The sequence below is a fragment of the Hoplias malabaricus genome, chromosome 1 (assembly GCF_029633855.1).
Source record: "Hoplias malabaricus isolate fHopMal1 chromosome 1, fHopMal1.hap1, whole genome shotgun sequence".
NCBI lineage: Eukaryota > Metazoa > Chordata > Actinopteri > Characiformes > Erythrinidae > Hoplias > Hoplias malabaricus.
The window spans coordinates 29,007,767-29,024,433 of record NC_089800.1 but is presented as its reverse complement, the minus strand read 5'-3'; the positions used below and the strand labels follow the sequence as shown (position 1 = coordinate 29,024,433).

General features: G+C 41.6%; 1 protein-coding gene across 2 annotated transcripts in view; it reads right to left on the bottom strand.

The window, feature by feature from the left end:
• Positions 1-2,756: 2,756 nt before the first annotated feature.
• Positions 2,757-16,667, bottom strand: part of pxylp1 (2-phosphoxylose phosphatase 1) — a 29,508-nt gene continuing 15,597 nt past the window's right edge. The window contains exons 2-5 of one of the 2 annotated variants that reach the window (XM_066661452.1): positions 12,639-12,800; positions 11,906-12,032; positions 6,281-6,420; positions 2,757-6,152 (exon numbers count right to left, since the gene is read on the bottom strand). In XM_066661452.1, the coding sequence (XP_066517549.1) occupies positions 5,137-6,152; positions 6,281-6,420; positions 11,906-12,032; positions 12,639-12,800 (1,445 nt within the window). In that variant the 3' untranslated portion in view covers positions 2,757-5,136. The remainder of the gene's footprint in view (positions 6,153-6,280; positions 6,421-11,905; positions 12,033-12,638; positions 12,801-16,667) is intronic. The other variant, XM_066661445.1, reaches the window with a different exon arrangement.

Below are 16,667 nucleotides of genomic sequence, written 5' to 3'. Positions count from 1 at the left end.
TCCCTCTCTTCTTTTCTCTCTCTTCTCCCATCCCTCTGCTGCAGAGCCAGAGCTTTCCCCAGAGACACAATCCTGACCCATTTACACACACAGAAAGAGAAAGAGAGAGAGAGAGAGAGAGAGAGAGAATGCAGAAGAGAGTGGAGGAGAGGGATAGGAAAGAGATAAAGACAGAAAAGCAGGGGATTTTAGGAAAAAATATTGAGACTGAGTAGATGAGAAAAGAAGAGGACATGGTAGAAGAGAGACAAGACAGAGAAAAACAAGAGAGAGGGAGAGAGCTTGCCGTACACAAACACAAAAGACACATGTTGATGATTACTGCTGAATTCCAGCTCGTCCATTTTTGTATTGAGAAAGATTGAAAAATGACCAGAGAGAACGTCATTTGTTTGAATTTCTCTCTCTCTCTCGCTCACACACACAATACAAATGTTTTAATCAGCCTCCGCAGTGCGCGCTCACACACTCTTTAATTAAGATCGATTTCTCTGTCTCACTCAGTAAACGAATGAGCTTTACTTTGGCTCTTAAGCCAGCTTCATTAAAATCGTCTTATGGTGGTACTCTCACTCACTCTCTCTAACACACACACACACAGAGTGGTGGGAAGGAGCTACTGACACAGATTCACCTCTAGAACATCAAAGCCTGCACTAAAGTCCTACTGTAAATGATGATACTCAGTATTTTCCACTATATATTGATTATGACTGAGAGCCAGGTTACACTGATGAGGGCCCTGTCCCATTTCTTACACTTGCAGCCTTACATCCTTCTTTAGGTAAGTGATTCAGAGCTGTGTTGGGAATAGGGCAAGCAACGTAGCCCAGGCATCTCTGTCCCCTGTCTTCATGGTGCTTTTCCACAGCTTGGTACCTATTCTACTCTACTGTACCCTGTTCTTCTTTTTGTTTTTCCATTAGGTGATTTTTTTAAATATATATATATATACACCTGGAACCGGATTCTGCTCTGTTCTTTTATGGCTGAGTTGACTAAACTGTGACATGTTGCAGAGTACTGATTGGCCACAGGCAATTGTTAATCAAGAAGTGCAGACGTCCAGCAGAAACCATCTGTAAAATATCCAGCTGCAGCAGAGATCACATTTGTTTTTTTCTGACTCACAACGACAGCTCGTAAAATTACGCCATGGTCTTTTAAAGAGGTTCAAACGCTCCTTGGATTGGTGGCTGATGAAAGAATCCAGTGAGACCTGGACAAACTCTACTGATCTGTCTGAACTGATGACGGAGCTGTGTTCAGTCCCAAACAACACACCAATACATGATGAGTTAACAACGCTTAATGGTGCCGCCACCGATGTGGTTTCCAAAGCCCACTGTTCCCAGGCGTTTCCAAGGTAATCGACCAATAACGTTAGCTCTACAGTCAGATCGTCCAATCAGAAGATTTTAGGCTACGTCACCACGCCCCCTTCTCACTCACGCGAACCAATCGGAGTAGGGGAGGGCGTGACTAGTTTGTGAATGAAACGCTTCTCGAAATTATATGTAAGCTCTAGAAAAACAAAATCCCGGACATTTGTGAAATTCCTCCCTGACATATTTTTAAGTCTAAAAAAGAGGACATGTTCGGGTAAAAGAGGACGTCTGGTCACCCTATAATAATGCTGTGTGTAATATTTGGGTGTAATATCACTGAATAATTACTTAGTTGGTTTGGACACTGCCTAAATATTATATGGATACTGTGATTGGATGCTAGCAAATAATAGATTGTGATTGGTTTATAATTAATAAGAACCCCATGAGGATCAAGGGGTTAGCCATGTAGTACGTCGTATGCGGGGATTCTATATCTGTACAAGAAATTGAGAACAAACAAAGAAGCTCGTAAGCAGCACAAAGACATCCAGAAGTTATGTACAACCACAAAAAAAAAAACAAACAAAAAAAAAAACTAAACACTCTGCTAATTTCACTGCTACTGTATGTTCATCCAACTGTCCACTGTAGGAGCACTATATTACACTATACTTACTGTATTGGGAATAAAACATAGTTCGAGGTAGAAGACTCGGACACCTCGAATGCCAAAAATCGAAGGCTTGTGTCTATTTTTTAACCCCTTTTTCCTGCTGACTACACTGAGGAAAGCTTGCTCGCGCACTGACTCAGACACAAGACTGAGGCTCTACTGACACCTGGCGGCCACAGAGAGAATGACACAAAACATCTTCAATTATAACAAATTTAAAATGTTTGTTGGGGGAATAAATGTACACTATTCATAACCAAATATTTTCCAGACACCTTTTGTAATATGTGACTTTGGCTACTTTACACTTCACTTATTGCTAACAGGGATTAAGTGGCGCACAAACAGCACTCACCAATAGTTTGGAACGCTCTGTTGTTGCTGTACATTGAAGAACAGTAATTTCCTTTTTGCATGAATGCAAGTTTACAAAGTTATGACTGGATATGAATATGGACACATGCTTATGTAACATTTCTCCTGAAATAAAGGGTATTAAAAGTGAGTTTATTATCATTCCCATTCTGTTACTGTTTGTACCCTCTTGGGGAAAAATGTACAATGGTTTGAACCTTGCCGCATGTCTAGTCTGTGAGGAGCTTGGTGTGTTCTGCCTGTGTCTGCGTTGGTTTCTACCAGGTTTTCCTGTTTCATCCACAATCCAAAAACATGTTTGTAGATGGATTGTGAAATTGTCTACATGTGAGTTTGTTAAACTGTCCACCTGTGGGTGAGAGTGAGTGACTTAGGCGAGTGTGTGACATCCTGTGATGGACTGACGCTCTCTCCAGGGCGTGAACTGCCTTGCGCCCAGTGATTCCGGGTGGTCTGTGGACTCACTGCGAGTCTGATCAGGATGGAGCGGTTTGCTAGGAGGACATCTGAAATAACATGGACCACACTTGAAACAAGACTTGGACTTGAATTTATTGCAAAACGTGCTCAGGACTGTGGCAAAACACATTAATAATTTTCAAGAATTATTTTTATCTTGATACAAAATGTTGTTACATAAAAATGTTCAGCTTTGCAGCAGCTTTCAAAAAGAACCTTTAACACTCCATGGTCTGTTCCTTAAGAGAAATCAAATGTACGTCATTGAAAATTAGAATCAAACATAGCATTACAGACCAAAAGCTAGGGTTAAGGTTAGTGTAGGAGTTGTTCTAGGCTCAACTATGAACTGCTGCTTCAAAAGGAAGTCTTAGAAACTAGAACTGGTCCAGCATGTCTCTAACCCTGCCGTCCAACTACATCCAGTTTACGGAAGAATGCGTGGATGCACTGAAACTGCAGGAGGATAAAGTGGCCGAGTGCCCTAAACATCCTACTTTACAATATTTTAAAGACAGTAAGAGAAAAAAGTGTGTTCTAACGCACCAAGAAACTCAGAAAACCTCCCATAGAAATCTGTCTGATTGTCCTCGGGGCCGTGCTAATCTTGGATTAGTTTGACAGGAAAAGGCAAAAGGTGTTGTTTTAGGAGAGAAACGTATATACATGGAGAAAGAGAGAGAGAGATGAATGAACATCTTATGTAAATTTCAAGTGTCTCTTCAATTCTGAAGCACTGAAATGTGTAAATACCATGTCTGTTCACTGTATTCAAATATGTTCTGATCACTTGTGTGCTCACGTGGACAACCTCACTCATCTGAGCCTGTCCAATCACACGCACTGGATCAGTGTTTATGTGAGAGTGCAAAGCCGAGGTTAAAAGCAGTGAAACAGACAACGAGGAAACCAGAGGAGCTTCTGCTGCTCACTCCTCACTGCTGTGCACTCGGAGTAGGGGGAAGAGAGAGCGGCTCATTATCATTTAAAGGAATAGGCGCTGAAACCGTCATTTTGAACACTTTCTTATGTCAGCGTAAATAATCATAATTATATTCAAACCTTGGGTCCTTTCTCTTCGCCCTGAATGTACTGTTTTCCTTAGAGAACTGGAGAAAAGAGGCATAAGAGGCATGGGCACAAGTGTTTTGCCAATGTTTTTGCTAAGAATTTGCAAAGCTTGTACAACCCAGCAACAGTTACTATGAAAGAACGCATATCCAATCAACAACATGTATCTCCATTATTGCCAATGTTTTGTTTACTACATCATTTGAACACAGCAACATTTCATGATGAATAGACCAATCGACACCCTGCGAAGGACTGGCGCCCCCTCCAGGGTGTATTCCTGCCTTGCGCCCAGTGATTCCGGGTAGGCTCCAGACTCACCAGGACCCTGAAATGGATAAGTACTTACAGACAATGAATGAATGGATGGATGAATGAAAATATAGACCAATCGAAATGCTCCAAATGCTCTCTGTGTCTGCGTGGGTTTCCTCTGGGTGCTCCGGTTTCCTCTCATAGTCCAAAAAACACACATTTGTAGGTGGATTGGCAACTCAAAAGTGTCCGTAGGTGTGTGTGTGTCATCGGGCGCAAGGCGGGAATACACCCTGGAGGGCACCCTTCACAGGGCAACACAGACACTCACACATTCACACGGACACTTTCGAGTCGCCAATCCACCTGCAACGTGTGTTTTTGGACCGTGGGAGGAAACCGGAGCACCCAGAGGAAACCCACGCGGACACGGGAAGAACACACCACACTCCTCACAGACAGTCACCTGGAGCAGGAATCGAACCCACAACCTCCAGGCCCCTGGAGCTGTGTGACTGCGACACTACCTGCTGCGCCACCGTGCCGCCAGCCCCCTTCCCATAGCTCTTAATTTAATGCCTTAAACACCGAATGAAAAAGACAGAATGTCTCACGACAAATTCAAAATTCCTCTAAGGGGATTAATAGGGATAATACACAATGGCCTCCTTAATGTAAATGATGACACTCAGCAGGTTACTTTCCATCTTAGAAAGTAGAAGAGGGTCACCCCATGTTCTGCAGCTCTTTTTTGTTGTTTTTATATATATCACAGCTCATAACCATCTGGTTCTGAAGGTGTAGCACTGCAGGTGATGAAACAGACGACTAAAATCTAGTTGCTGGTTGTTGTCATAATCATAAAAGTAAATCATGCACAGTGTGGGAAGGCATTTAAACCTAGACTATAATGACAACATGGCTACATTGTGAATAAATGAATGAATTCTCCCTCTCTCTTCCTCTCTGTCTCTACAGTACAGTCTGGTGGCATGCCTCCTGGTAGCTTGTTGCATTAACAATACTGAACATGTCCCTTCTAACAAAGTGGAGGAAATTGCCCAGAGGGCAGAGCGGGTGGGACGCGTGCCGGTCGTGTTCTCGGCAGAATTCGGTATCGAAGGTCAAGTCCTGTCCGTTATACAACACACGCACAAATGCGTTCTCCACCCCTCCTCCTCCCTTATTTCCTTTTCCCTCCTTCATCTCCGGACTCTTCCACAGCTCGAACACCAGCCTTGCTGCGAAACGTGGAAACGCTGCCCCCTCGAGGCCCAAGGCGCTTAGCAATGGCGCCAAGGTGACATCGTGAGCAGAGGCGAGAGAGAACACAGGCTCCTCAGTGGCTTTGCGTTTCCGCTTCGCTGCCGCCTCCATCCTCTGAGCTGTGCGGTTCAAATACGGATAAGCTGCTAGGACAGCGTAGCGACGGTAAAAGCCCACCTCCTGCCTCTCTCGCTTGTCATCTCGCTGTTGCCGGCGAATCACAGCAAAGTGGCCAAGCGTAAGGCACGCCCCTTGGGTGTTGGGGTTCATAGGGTGAGAGTTGGAATTAGGATTAGCGCAAGGGAAGGGAAGTCCGTGGCATAGGTGGCACAGCAGAGAGTCAATGGGATTGGCCGCCCGCAGTGTCCGAGTGGCAACACCCAGCGCTGTCGCCATGGCGATGTAGGTGCGTTCCAGCTCTGTGTCAGAGATGCGCTGTCTGTACTGACGCTTCTGCTCCAGGTCCAGGTAGCGGTTCCTAGCCGGACAGTCACAGGACGAGCCGCAGAAAAGTGTGCTCCACTGCTGCCGTACGGTCAGTCTGGACCAGGGGAAGTTGGGCAGGAAGCCGAAAAGCAGGGCCAGCCCACTCTGCAGCGTCCGGCTCTTACCTGTGGATTCCACCCACACCTGCTTAGGCAACCAATCAGTGGACAGCAGATTGTGTCGCTTGATATAGGCTTGGTGGAGGATCTCACCGTTTTTCAAATGCTGGACTATTCCTACACATACACACAGAGAGAGAGAGAGAGAGAGAGAGAGAGAGAGAGAGAGAGAGAATGAGTTAGAGAGAAAGACAACTCCACCACATCTGAGATCTGAAATGTGATTCTGTGTTGTGATAGGTCACCTGTCTGGGTGAGCTCCCCCAGGTCACAGCTGCTGTGACTGGGCACTCGTGGCAGGGAACCCAGTGATGCGTCCCAGTGGCCACGCCCACCTTGAGCCATGTGACTGATGAAGGAGCTCAGGAGAGGATGAGAGGGCTTCCTGTGAATATGAGAAGAAAACATGAGAGAGTTTATTATTATTATTATTATTATTATTATTTTATTTTTTTTTTTTTTTAAAGGAATGGTGCTATTGGATTAACAGTAAGTGACAATCCCAGCTGTGGTCTTTACTCGGTTTCTCATTTTTACTCAGTGCTCTTATTTCTCCGCGCTCATTGTGTCTTTTGATCCATTTTGCGCACTCATAAACACACGTCCAGCACTGTGACTTGTGAAATTCAGATGAGGAGGAAGACTATTCTAAAAGTCTCTAAACTGAGAAGCTGAGAAAAATCAAAACAGCTTGTAATTTTAAAGTATAAAGACTAAATTTTACTAAAAAGGTTTATTTGAATAAAGTAGCTCAGCTGAGAGACACTGAAATAAGTGATACAAAGAAAAAGAGTAATAAAAGCATGTCAGTAATGGACCTTAATCATTGTAATATCCCTTTTCTACCACAAGGGAGAGACAGAGCAGCTTAAACGAGGTCATCAAACAAGCTTGTACTGTGTGTGTGTGTGTGTGTGTGTGTGTGTGTGTGTGTTTTCCCAGTTTGAAATGTTAGTGTCACACATAATAGGGGTCATAGGTCTTTGCTTGGGTCCATCCTCAAATGGTTCCCTACTCCCTACAGTTTCCTATGGAACTTAAGTAAGAGTCTGAACGAAATGACGATTTTAACAACATTAACCAGGCCACTTGAGGGGGAGGGGGGGAGAGAGAGAGAGAGAGAGAGAGAGAGAGAGAGAGAGAGAGAGACAGACAGAGGACTGTTAATATGTTGAAGATGGTGGGGATTATTGGATAATACCTTAAACCTATAACAGAAGGATAGTATTATGGGATGGCCGCAGACTAATAATACTCTGTGGTCCAGCTGGATCCTTTACAGAGAGTGAAAGCCAGGCTCTGATTGGTCAGGACAGTGTGGAAACCATGGAAACAAACAATTACAGTGAGTTCCATGAGGGAACTCTGTGTAAGGGGTCAGCAACTATATAATCAGAAAGGACTGAGAGAGAGAGAGAGAGAGAGAGCGAGAGAGAGAGAGAGAGAGAGAGAGAGATTACTAATCAGATTTCATGAGTTTATAAATGAAACACACTCACACACACTTTGTAAACAAACCTCTTTTTCTGAAAGGTCCTGTGGTGTTTAAAATGGAGGCCTCTTATATAAGATGAGAAGTGCAGTTACAGTGGAAATCTATAATAACTAATAAAAGCCTCACAAAAGATGTTAAATATTGTAAAATAAAATGTACCTTATTGTGCTTTTATTTATTTACATGAGTATAAAACATTATGAAGAGTAACATATACAGTTTTGTGATGGTAGGGATGAGGAGGTTTTTTGAAGCAAGAGACATTAGTCATGTCTCTGGATTTAAACTGCGGGGAAAATAAAGCCTCTGTGGGATTTAAGGCTAAACAGGGCCGGGCGCACTCAGAGATTCAGAGATCCGATAAAGCACAGAGACTCTGGGCAGAATTACATTTTCTATGTACCTACTTCATACTTTCCATATACTTCTCTAAACAGATCCAAACACCCCTTACACCGACCGCACCACTTCCCTGCAAAACCAGCCACCCACAAACCCCTCGTATAAGCATTAAATACCGTCATTAATAACTCATCAGCCCCCCCCCCATACTACCTTCTATACTTCAACAAATCCTAATTACACACTCACAGACCCACATACCTTCAAACATCCTCCATAGTTCACATAGCTGAAATACTTCGCTAGAGAGTGTGAGAGAGAGAGAGAAAACTAGAAAATGTGATGAAGGTTTAGTCTGTTCTGTTTATTCCAGGCATGTCCCGGAGTAAAAGAGATTTTCATCCAAAATCATCCCTTGGCAGGAAAAGCCCTGCATCCAAACCACTGAGTCACATGACTGAGTGACCGCCGAGCTAATCCTCAGCTACAGACGTCCTGATGACCAACGCCCAGTAAAACTGAACTCCTCAGAGCTTCTACACAATTCCTCCCATTGCCCCAAATATAGAAGATCAACCAAGACAACAGCTGCATCCCAAATGACCCCCTATTCCCTACACAGTGTCCTTGAGAGGTCATAAAACGGGGGCTTTACCCAAATATACACAATATGAACACAGTATATACCTGAACATTAATTGATTCATAATACACAATGAATATTCGGCTCTGAACTGTGCAGTCTGTAGGTAGTAGGGATTCAGGGAGTAGGACCCAGACACACAAATACATGTGGCATAATTACACAGAACTCAGTGAGAGGGTTTTAACCTTTAAATCCCTCTACAGCAGTTTGATGGAGCACTAACCCCCACAACACACACACACAAACATCTGTTACAGATTCATTTTCTGTCTCTCTCTCTCTCTCTTTCTCATCCAACAGCAAGGGAAGAAAGACACATATGAGGAGGAAAAAGAGAGAACAAATATCAGTCAAGAGAATCAAATAAATAGGGAAGCAAGATCATATTAAAAGAAAGATAAATGTTAAATATTCAGCCAGTGTTGTATGTTACTAATATTTAACCTGCATTAACAATGCTCTAAAGATCACTGTTTACATAATCAAGAGAGAGAAGTGTGTGTGTGCACATGAGAATTTGCTGAGCTTAAATGGATACAGCTGTCATAAATCTCTAGTCATATATGATTGAGAAAGTAAAAGAGAAGGTGGGGAGAGAGAGAGAGAGAGAGAGAGATATTAGAGGAAGCAAAAAGTTGGAGGGAGGCAGGAAATGGCAAGACAGCATAAGAAACAGGAAGTGAGAGCACAAGAAGAATCAAAGTGAGAACCCCAGTGGTATAAATACAATGATGTCTACAACATCAGTTTTACACTCCTCGATGCAAAGTATATATTTGATATACTATGATATATATATTTGAAGTATTGAGGCAGTGAAAAGGGACTGAGCAGCATCTGTAGAAAATTAAGACCTGAACTGTTGCTAAGAGGGTGTTGTGGTGTTGCTGCAGTGTTCTTATGCTGTTGCTATCTTTTCCCAAGTGAATGCTAGTGTGGTTTACTAAAATACTGAAAAATCGTTGAATGCTGTCCACTCATCTGATTTCTACTACATTATTAACAGTAGGGATGGGTGGTATCCACATTTCTTTCCTCAAACTATTAACACTGTATTCATTACTAACATGGGGAGTCAGGCACAGAGTTGAATGAAGGGTTTTTGCGGTGTGCAGTTCAGCTAAGGACAGCCACACAATGTACACTGACATGTGTTGACTATAATAACCTGTTTCTGAGAGAGAAATTTCAGCAACTGGAGCTGGAGGAATGGAAAAGTTCATAAATAAGTGAATTCTGTTTAGAAGCAAAGCTGGCCAGCTAACAGGCACTTGTGGTTTAGCACACCATAGTAGATGATTTTTGATTACGGCTACTGGGTTTGGGTTTTTGACCTACCTGTTTTCAGAGAGTGACATTAGCCAGTCAGTGGTCTCCCACAGCACCTACTTCCCTGTCTCATATCATGTTTTTCTCTAGAGATTATGTCAACTGTGTGTGCACAACTGAACATCAGATTGTCAGCTGAAATGGCCTTTAAAATGGCATAAAATGCTCTCTATATAGACAGTTTAGTAGGATTTGGGACAGACCCAACGAAGCCCAGTCCCCTAAACATTAGGTCATGCCTACTTCTAAAGTGTTAATAAACTTTTTCCTAACCACTATTCCTAATTAGTATTCTAATTAACATTCTTCCACTTTTCCTCCATATTCAGTATGTGATACAGCTCGTTATGACCCACTTCTCTGCTCCTGGCATCACTGACACCTACCTGTCTCTGCTGGTCCACTTCTTAATTCACTGAGCAACACAATGCTATTCATAAACAAGTCATTTACTGCATATATCACTCAGGGTGTTCCCCAAGGATATGTTCTAGGCCCCTTTCTGTTTCATACTTTGACATTTATCCCCTTCGTAACATCATTTGCTGTCAGTTTTCACTACAAAGCTGACAACCCCCAGATCTATAACTGGTCCAGGTGCCTCTAACCAACCATGTCAGCATCTGCTCAAGTTCCTGTCATGAGTAGAATGTACACAAACTGTGCCAAATTTAAACTTTAAAAGTTTTCACAGAGCAAATAATCACTCAGATATTCAATTAACTACAAAAGTGTCACAATTCCTGATTAATTCTATAATGATTGAACCTAGTTATAATTTTCTGATTATGTAATCTTATAATTTTTGTAATGAAACAGAAGGCATATCACCCCCTAAACCTTTGGAAGAGTACTGCAATTTGTTGAAACGGTCCATGTATCATATGAGCATTTAAATTTTTTATTTTAATTACAAATTTGTAGTGTAAACATTGAGTACAATACACAGCAAATTCATCAGTGTTAAATCTGCACTATTATTGATAAACTAACCATGCAAGTTATAGGCTCTAATAACTTCTAATAAGTTATTAGAAGGTTTGATCATCCTTTCATAATATCAAGTGACATTATTTATTGTATTTTTACATTATTTAGCAGTGGGTTTGACAAATTTTGGGTTATGTTTTTTCTGCATTTTATTGGACTGGGTCACTTTTTCATGGACTCTCATTAAGTAAGAGGGGGCTAGTTACATAAGCATAAGCTCAGAAATAACTGTTAGTCTATGGTGTGGCTGTTGTACAAAACAGCTATTAAAAAAGCACCAAGTCTTGGGAGAAATGTTTGCCTCGTACATCTGCAAAAACACTACATTATATTAAATTGCGGATTATGAGAGCAACTAAAGAGGCAGTGCTGGATAACTCGTATGATTTAGCAGGTCACAGATACTTGTGGTCTGCTACCACCTCTTTAAACACTTTTAAAGATTCTTTTAAATGGTAAATCCCCATTATGAAATTATATATAGATCGCACAAGTCTATATTGATCAAATATATGTCTCTGCCATCTCCATTTAGTTTTATTCAGATCTTAACATTTTGGTTATGTAAGAATATTAAAATGTATAATCAGTCCTTAAAATAAGTGATGATAAAGCCCTCCCCAAATTTATTTACAGTGTGTAAACCCACTGCAGCTGAATCTGCCAGATGTTTGTTATTTGCAGTGCATTCTGCTACTCATTCCTCTACTGTTCTGTCATGTAATTTATACTAGATTTCTGAACTTCTGAACAATGTTCCAGAAGATATTTATTACGTCAAAGTAGACTGCCACAGTACGCAATTTACATACAATTTCATTAACATAAAACAACACTAGGTAATATTTGGTATTTTCGAACCTGAGCTCCCTCTAGAGTTGCAGAGTGTATTTCACTTTTACAGCACCGTTTTAAATCAAAGGAAGTTTTCTATCCTTCTCTAGAAGGTAAGTAGTGAAGTTTCTGCAGTGCTGAGTCTGGTGCAGCAACACCAGGGACTCCTCTCCTCAAAGAGGTTGATCCTAATATTCCAATATTATCACGTTACACTTACAGACGCACACACACCTGTTTGCAGACAGAACGCAGTCTATAGCTGGCCTCTTGGTCTGAGGGATGGAGTAGAGCGGGTATCGATCACCATGCCGAATCATCACATGAACCGACAGCAGCTTGTAGTCAGCCAAACTGTGTCCTACAACACAAACACACACCCTGATATGAAACACATGCAGAAATGAACCAAAGTCAAAGACCACTCTCCTTTCATTTTACTGCCAATCACCAGGGTAATAAGCACAAGTTAAGGACAGACAGAAAATATACTGAATAACGTGATATTATATTTAGCAGAAGCATGTTTCATTTTCTGCTTGAACAGCCATTTGGTCAGAACATTAAATAGTGAAATAAGTCTGGCTTTTGCCCAGAAGTGGAAACAAACTGTTAACAAAGAAATGAATGTGATTATGCCATGAATAGAAGTAAATATTAGAACACATTTGTGAGTGTAATCTTTGTTTGATTAAAGTTGTTGGATGTTGGATTAAAGTGTGTGTCTGCGTATGCGTGCATGTGCGCGTTTATTTGTGCATGCCACACCCTACCAGGTGTGTTTTGTTTGTATGCACACACACACACACACACGTTTGCCCACAAGAGTCTCTCCCTTCCAGGTGTGTTTTATTTTTGTTGTGTACATGTATGTGTGTGCACCTAGAGATAGTCTCAACCTCCCAGGTGTGTCTGCTTTGGATGTGATGTGTGTGCGCTCGAGTGTTTGTCCATGTACAGGACTCACCCTCCCATGTGTGTTCGGTTTGGTTGGGAAGGTTACAGTAGTTATATGCCTCAGTGATGGGATCCAGCTCTGGAGCGTCAGTGTGGACCACCGGGTTCACCCTTTTCCTGCTTTTACCACGGGATACTTCTTCTGCCATGGGACCAAGTGGCATCAATTGTACTGTGACAGACAGAGACAGAGATATGTAATGAGATCTGCAGATCCAGTGAACATAAATACACAGTGGTCTCAGACAGAGCCAAGGTTTCACCGTCCTGAGAAAACATTGCAGCTTTGTGTCAAGAACGTTTCTTCCACCCTCTCGCTCTCAAACCCACTCTCACTCTCAAACCCACACAGACACACACACAAAGTGTAAAAGGCCTACGCCCTTCACCTTTCTTGCAAATAATATGCAGCAAAACGCATTTAACAAACTATTTGTTACAACACTTTATTTTCAGACACTTTAACCTGAACTAACACACCACTTCAATATAAATATCTCATTCCCCGCTGACAGCCTCCGGATAACATAAAACAGACAAGAAATAACGTAAATAAAGTGGAATAGACAGATACGTCTAGAAACGATGACCAGCAGACTAGTATTCTTTGATCCTTCACCTTCCACATCCAAAACTATTGTAACCCACTGGTGGGTGATGGACTCGCTAGGAGAAGGTTGCTGTGGCCTCTGGCATAAAGACTTCAGCAGCAGATCCATTAAGTTCTGTTAGCAGCATATTAGGAAGGTGTTTGTAATATATGGCCTCACTGATACATATTCACACAGGGACAGAATCCCTATTAACATCCTTGATGTCATACGCCTCATAACACCTATTATAACTTCAGTGTGAGTGGGTGAAGCTAAACTGTTGTAGGCTGAATTGGCAAATAAAGCAGTGCATTTGTTTTCATGACATCACAAAACCTAAAGACTCCAACTTGGCATGTTCCACAGCTTTGTATCTATACAGAGATTCTGCAGTTTGGGGAGTGAAAAGTATGTTTAAAACTAACCCAAAGTTAACTTAAAGGAAGATTTGGTTTTCTGTGGTGTGGTCCCTTTAACTCTGGAACTCTGTGGGTACCCACAGACACATGGTCACATTTTCCGGCCTTTCATGAGCTCATAGAGTAAACAGTGTGTAGCAGCACAATGCTGCAGGGGTGGTGGGATCACCATGGCGATGTGGGACAGAGGCGGAGCATGGAGTGTATCCATGGCAATGAAGAACAGGAAGAAGTTAAGTAACTGCCCTGAAGAAAGAGCTGAAAAAGAAACTGCATATATTTTCATCTACTTAACGAAGGCTCAGAGGAGGAAAGAGCATGTGTTTAATAAATAAGGATGGGAAGCAGTGGAACTGTGTTCCTTGGAGTGATGGAGCACAATTCAAAAATCTAGGAATGAATTGGAGTCACATTTGTGACCCAGAAGCTCATTCAAATTCAGAAGCTGACCTCACTAATGACCTCACTTGGCTGAAGGCCATCAAATCCTCACAGAAAGTGCTCTAATATTTAGGGGAATTCCTAGAAGAGTAGGAGCAAAAGGTTGAGAAACGGCTTCCCAAAGTTTTGGTCGGGCTGTGTATATTTTTAAAACCATCACACACACTGGTGCTGAATGTAGAAGGAACTTCCACTACAGAGTCGAGTCGAGGTGAAACAGGAGTCAAGGCTGGGCCAGAAGACTGCAATGTAAAATGAGTCATCCATTTTGGTGCAGCTAACTCTCCAACAACATTAAAAAAAAAGAAGTCCTACAAAAAACAAACAAACAAACATAATAAAATAAAAAAATTACAATAAAAGGGAAATATATAAAGCCATCAAATCCAAGATCCCAACTGGCTGTATAACATGATGTCATTTTATAAAATTATGTAAAGTTTTGTGCTTACACACCACTACAATTATGTTATTAATAACTGGCGAGGGAGTGGTACAAGGTGAGATATTGGCACTGGTGTGATGCGATTGTAGACACGAAGCCACAGGCAGACTGCTGAAGATCAGTACACCAATGCCAATATCTCACATTATTGCACAAACCTCGAGTGTATTATTGCTATTATACCACAGTATCGCCATTTGTTAATAGGTTTTAAGATAAAGGAGACCGTGAAAATGATTTGTTTATCAAACTTCGTAGAAGAATAGTTCCATTTCGTCACACATTCTAAACAAGGCTGCATTATTCACAACTGCCCTCTGTCTAAATCAGACATAAACGCATCAAGTCACTAAAATGTCAAGGTTTAAGCATTGTTTACTTACAGCGGATTCATATCGTTGTGATATATATTATACGTTAAACGATGCCAAGTTCTCTCAGTTTAAATTAAAAGTATTTTGCTGCTGAGCTGGTGGACGACAGTAGCGAAGAAAAATACGTGCCTTGACTCGAGTTAAACACAATCACAGAAACCACACAGACAGCCACTGACTTTTTTTAAATTTCGAATTTTCTGTTGTTTACAAATCAGAAAGCAGATAACGGTCTACTCCGCATTACTTCTTTACTTTATGGTACTTTAGGGAATGCATTCCCCGTTGGGGGAAAGGTCCAGGGACAGCGCTGTCGTCGTTGCTAGGTTACATGTATTTTGAGGAGTGATACCTGAAGAGCTTCAGTCAGAGTGCCATTATTGTGTAATATCAACCCAGTCTCACAACTACTCGTGATATAGTCAGACAATCACATTGCAGGGTCGGCACTAACTGTGGTATAATCAGTGTTACTTCCATTCTGGCTCTACAGCAGTGCTGTACAAAGCCCCCGACCTGCAGGTCACGGCAGATGAAAACATGCAGCACTATTAGCCGAGGACACACATTCCTGTGTCAAAGTTGAGCAAATATGAACTCAGTGTGAAATTTCATGTGATTTGCATTAGCCTCAAATGTCTGTGACATGAAATCACTGTGGAATAATCTACTGAAATGAATGGGATGCGGCTAAGGTCTAGTGTGTTACTGTAAGCTTTACCAACTACTTAGGTGGGTTTTCTCATGTAAGTATGCTTAATACCTAGCTCTTAGACTGGAAAAGTTTGTAAACCTACTTCAGATTCACTACTTATTTTTAGAAAAATATTTTGGCCTGTACTTCAGTGATTATGTCACATTTTCACCAATGTGTTTATTCTCTGACCTGGCCTGGCCTGAATCATTTGAACACTTAATCAGGCTGGGATTCGGAAAGATACCATGTTAGGGAACTTGTCTGGAAGCTTTTAAAATAGTCGGACAAAAAGAAAAGCATTGACAATTTAAGATTTAAATGTTGATATGCAATGAAGGCACAATAAAATGAATCCTCTCAAAGATGTGGGAAATGTGATGCTTTATCATCAGTGTCACAGATGTGCAGTGAAAGCACTGACTCCTACATCACTTTGGGTAAAAGTAATTTTATTTAAAAACATTTCATTTAAATATTAGTGATTCATTTCACTTGCTGAGTAGAAAAATCTGACTCAATTAATAAAAACAAGAGATCAAATACTCCCTTAAGACACTGTGATGGAATTTGTTTATTGAAATGATTCATAATCAATAAAGGTATTTTTTTTATCAGCAATAACCATGTATGCTTGCGTAAGTGGAATTGTTTTATTCTTCAGTTGTCTGTGTGGGCAGCAGGCTTGTATGTGCGTGTGTTTCAGATAACAGTATACTGACACATTCCGTTCATCCCCAGGCCACAGAGAAGAGATATCCGAAACCGATCTGAGTGGGGGGACTGAGAACAGAATACATCGGAATTTGATTGATAAGGCAAGAGATTAAACAAATTGTAACGTGGCTTATAGCCATATAAGGTAAAGGATTGAGCTGTGATAATCAGGGTGGGGGGCTACAGGTTAGAGGTGGGCGATACCGGAAATTTTGGTATCGATCCGATACCAAGCAAATACAGGGCCATTATCGCTGATATCGATACCAATACCCGCTGATCTTCAGCACGTGACGGGGGTTGGGGGGGTGCTGCTCTGCGCTGAGTCACACACAGACAGAGAGTAGACTTTGATG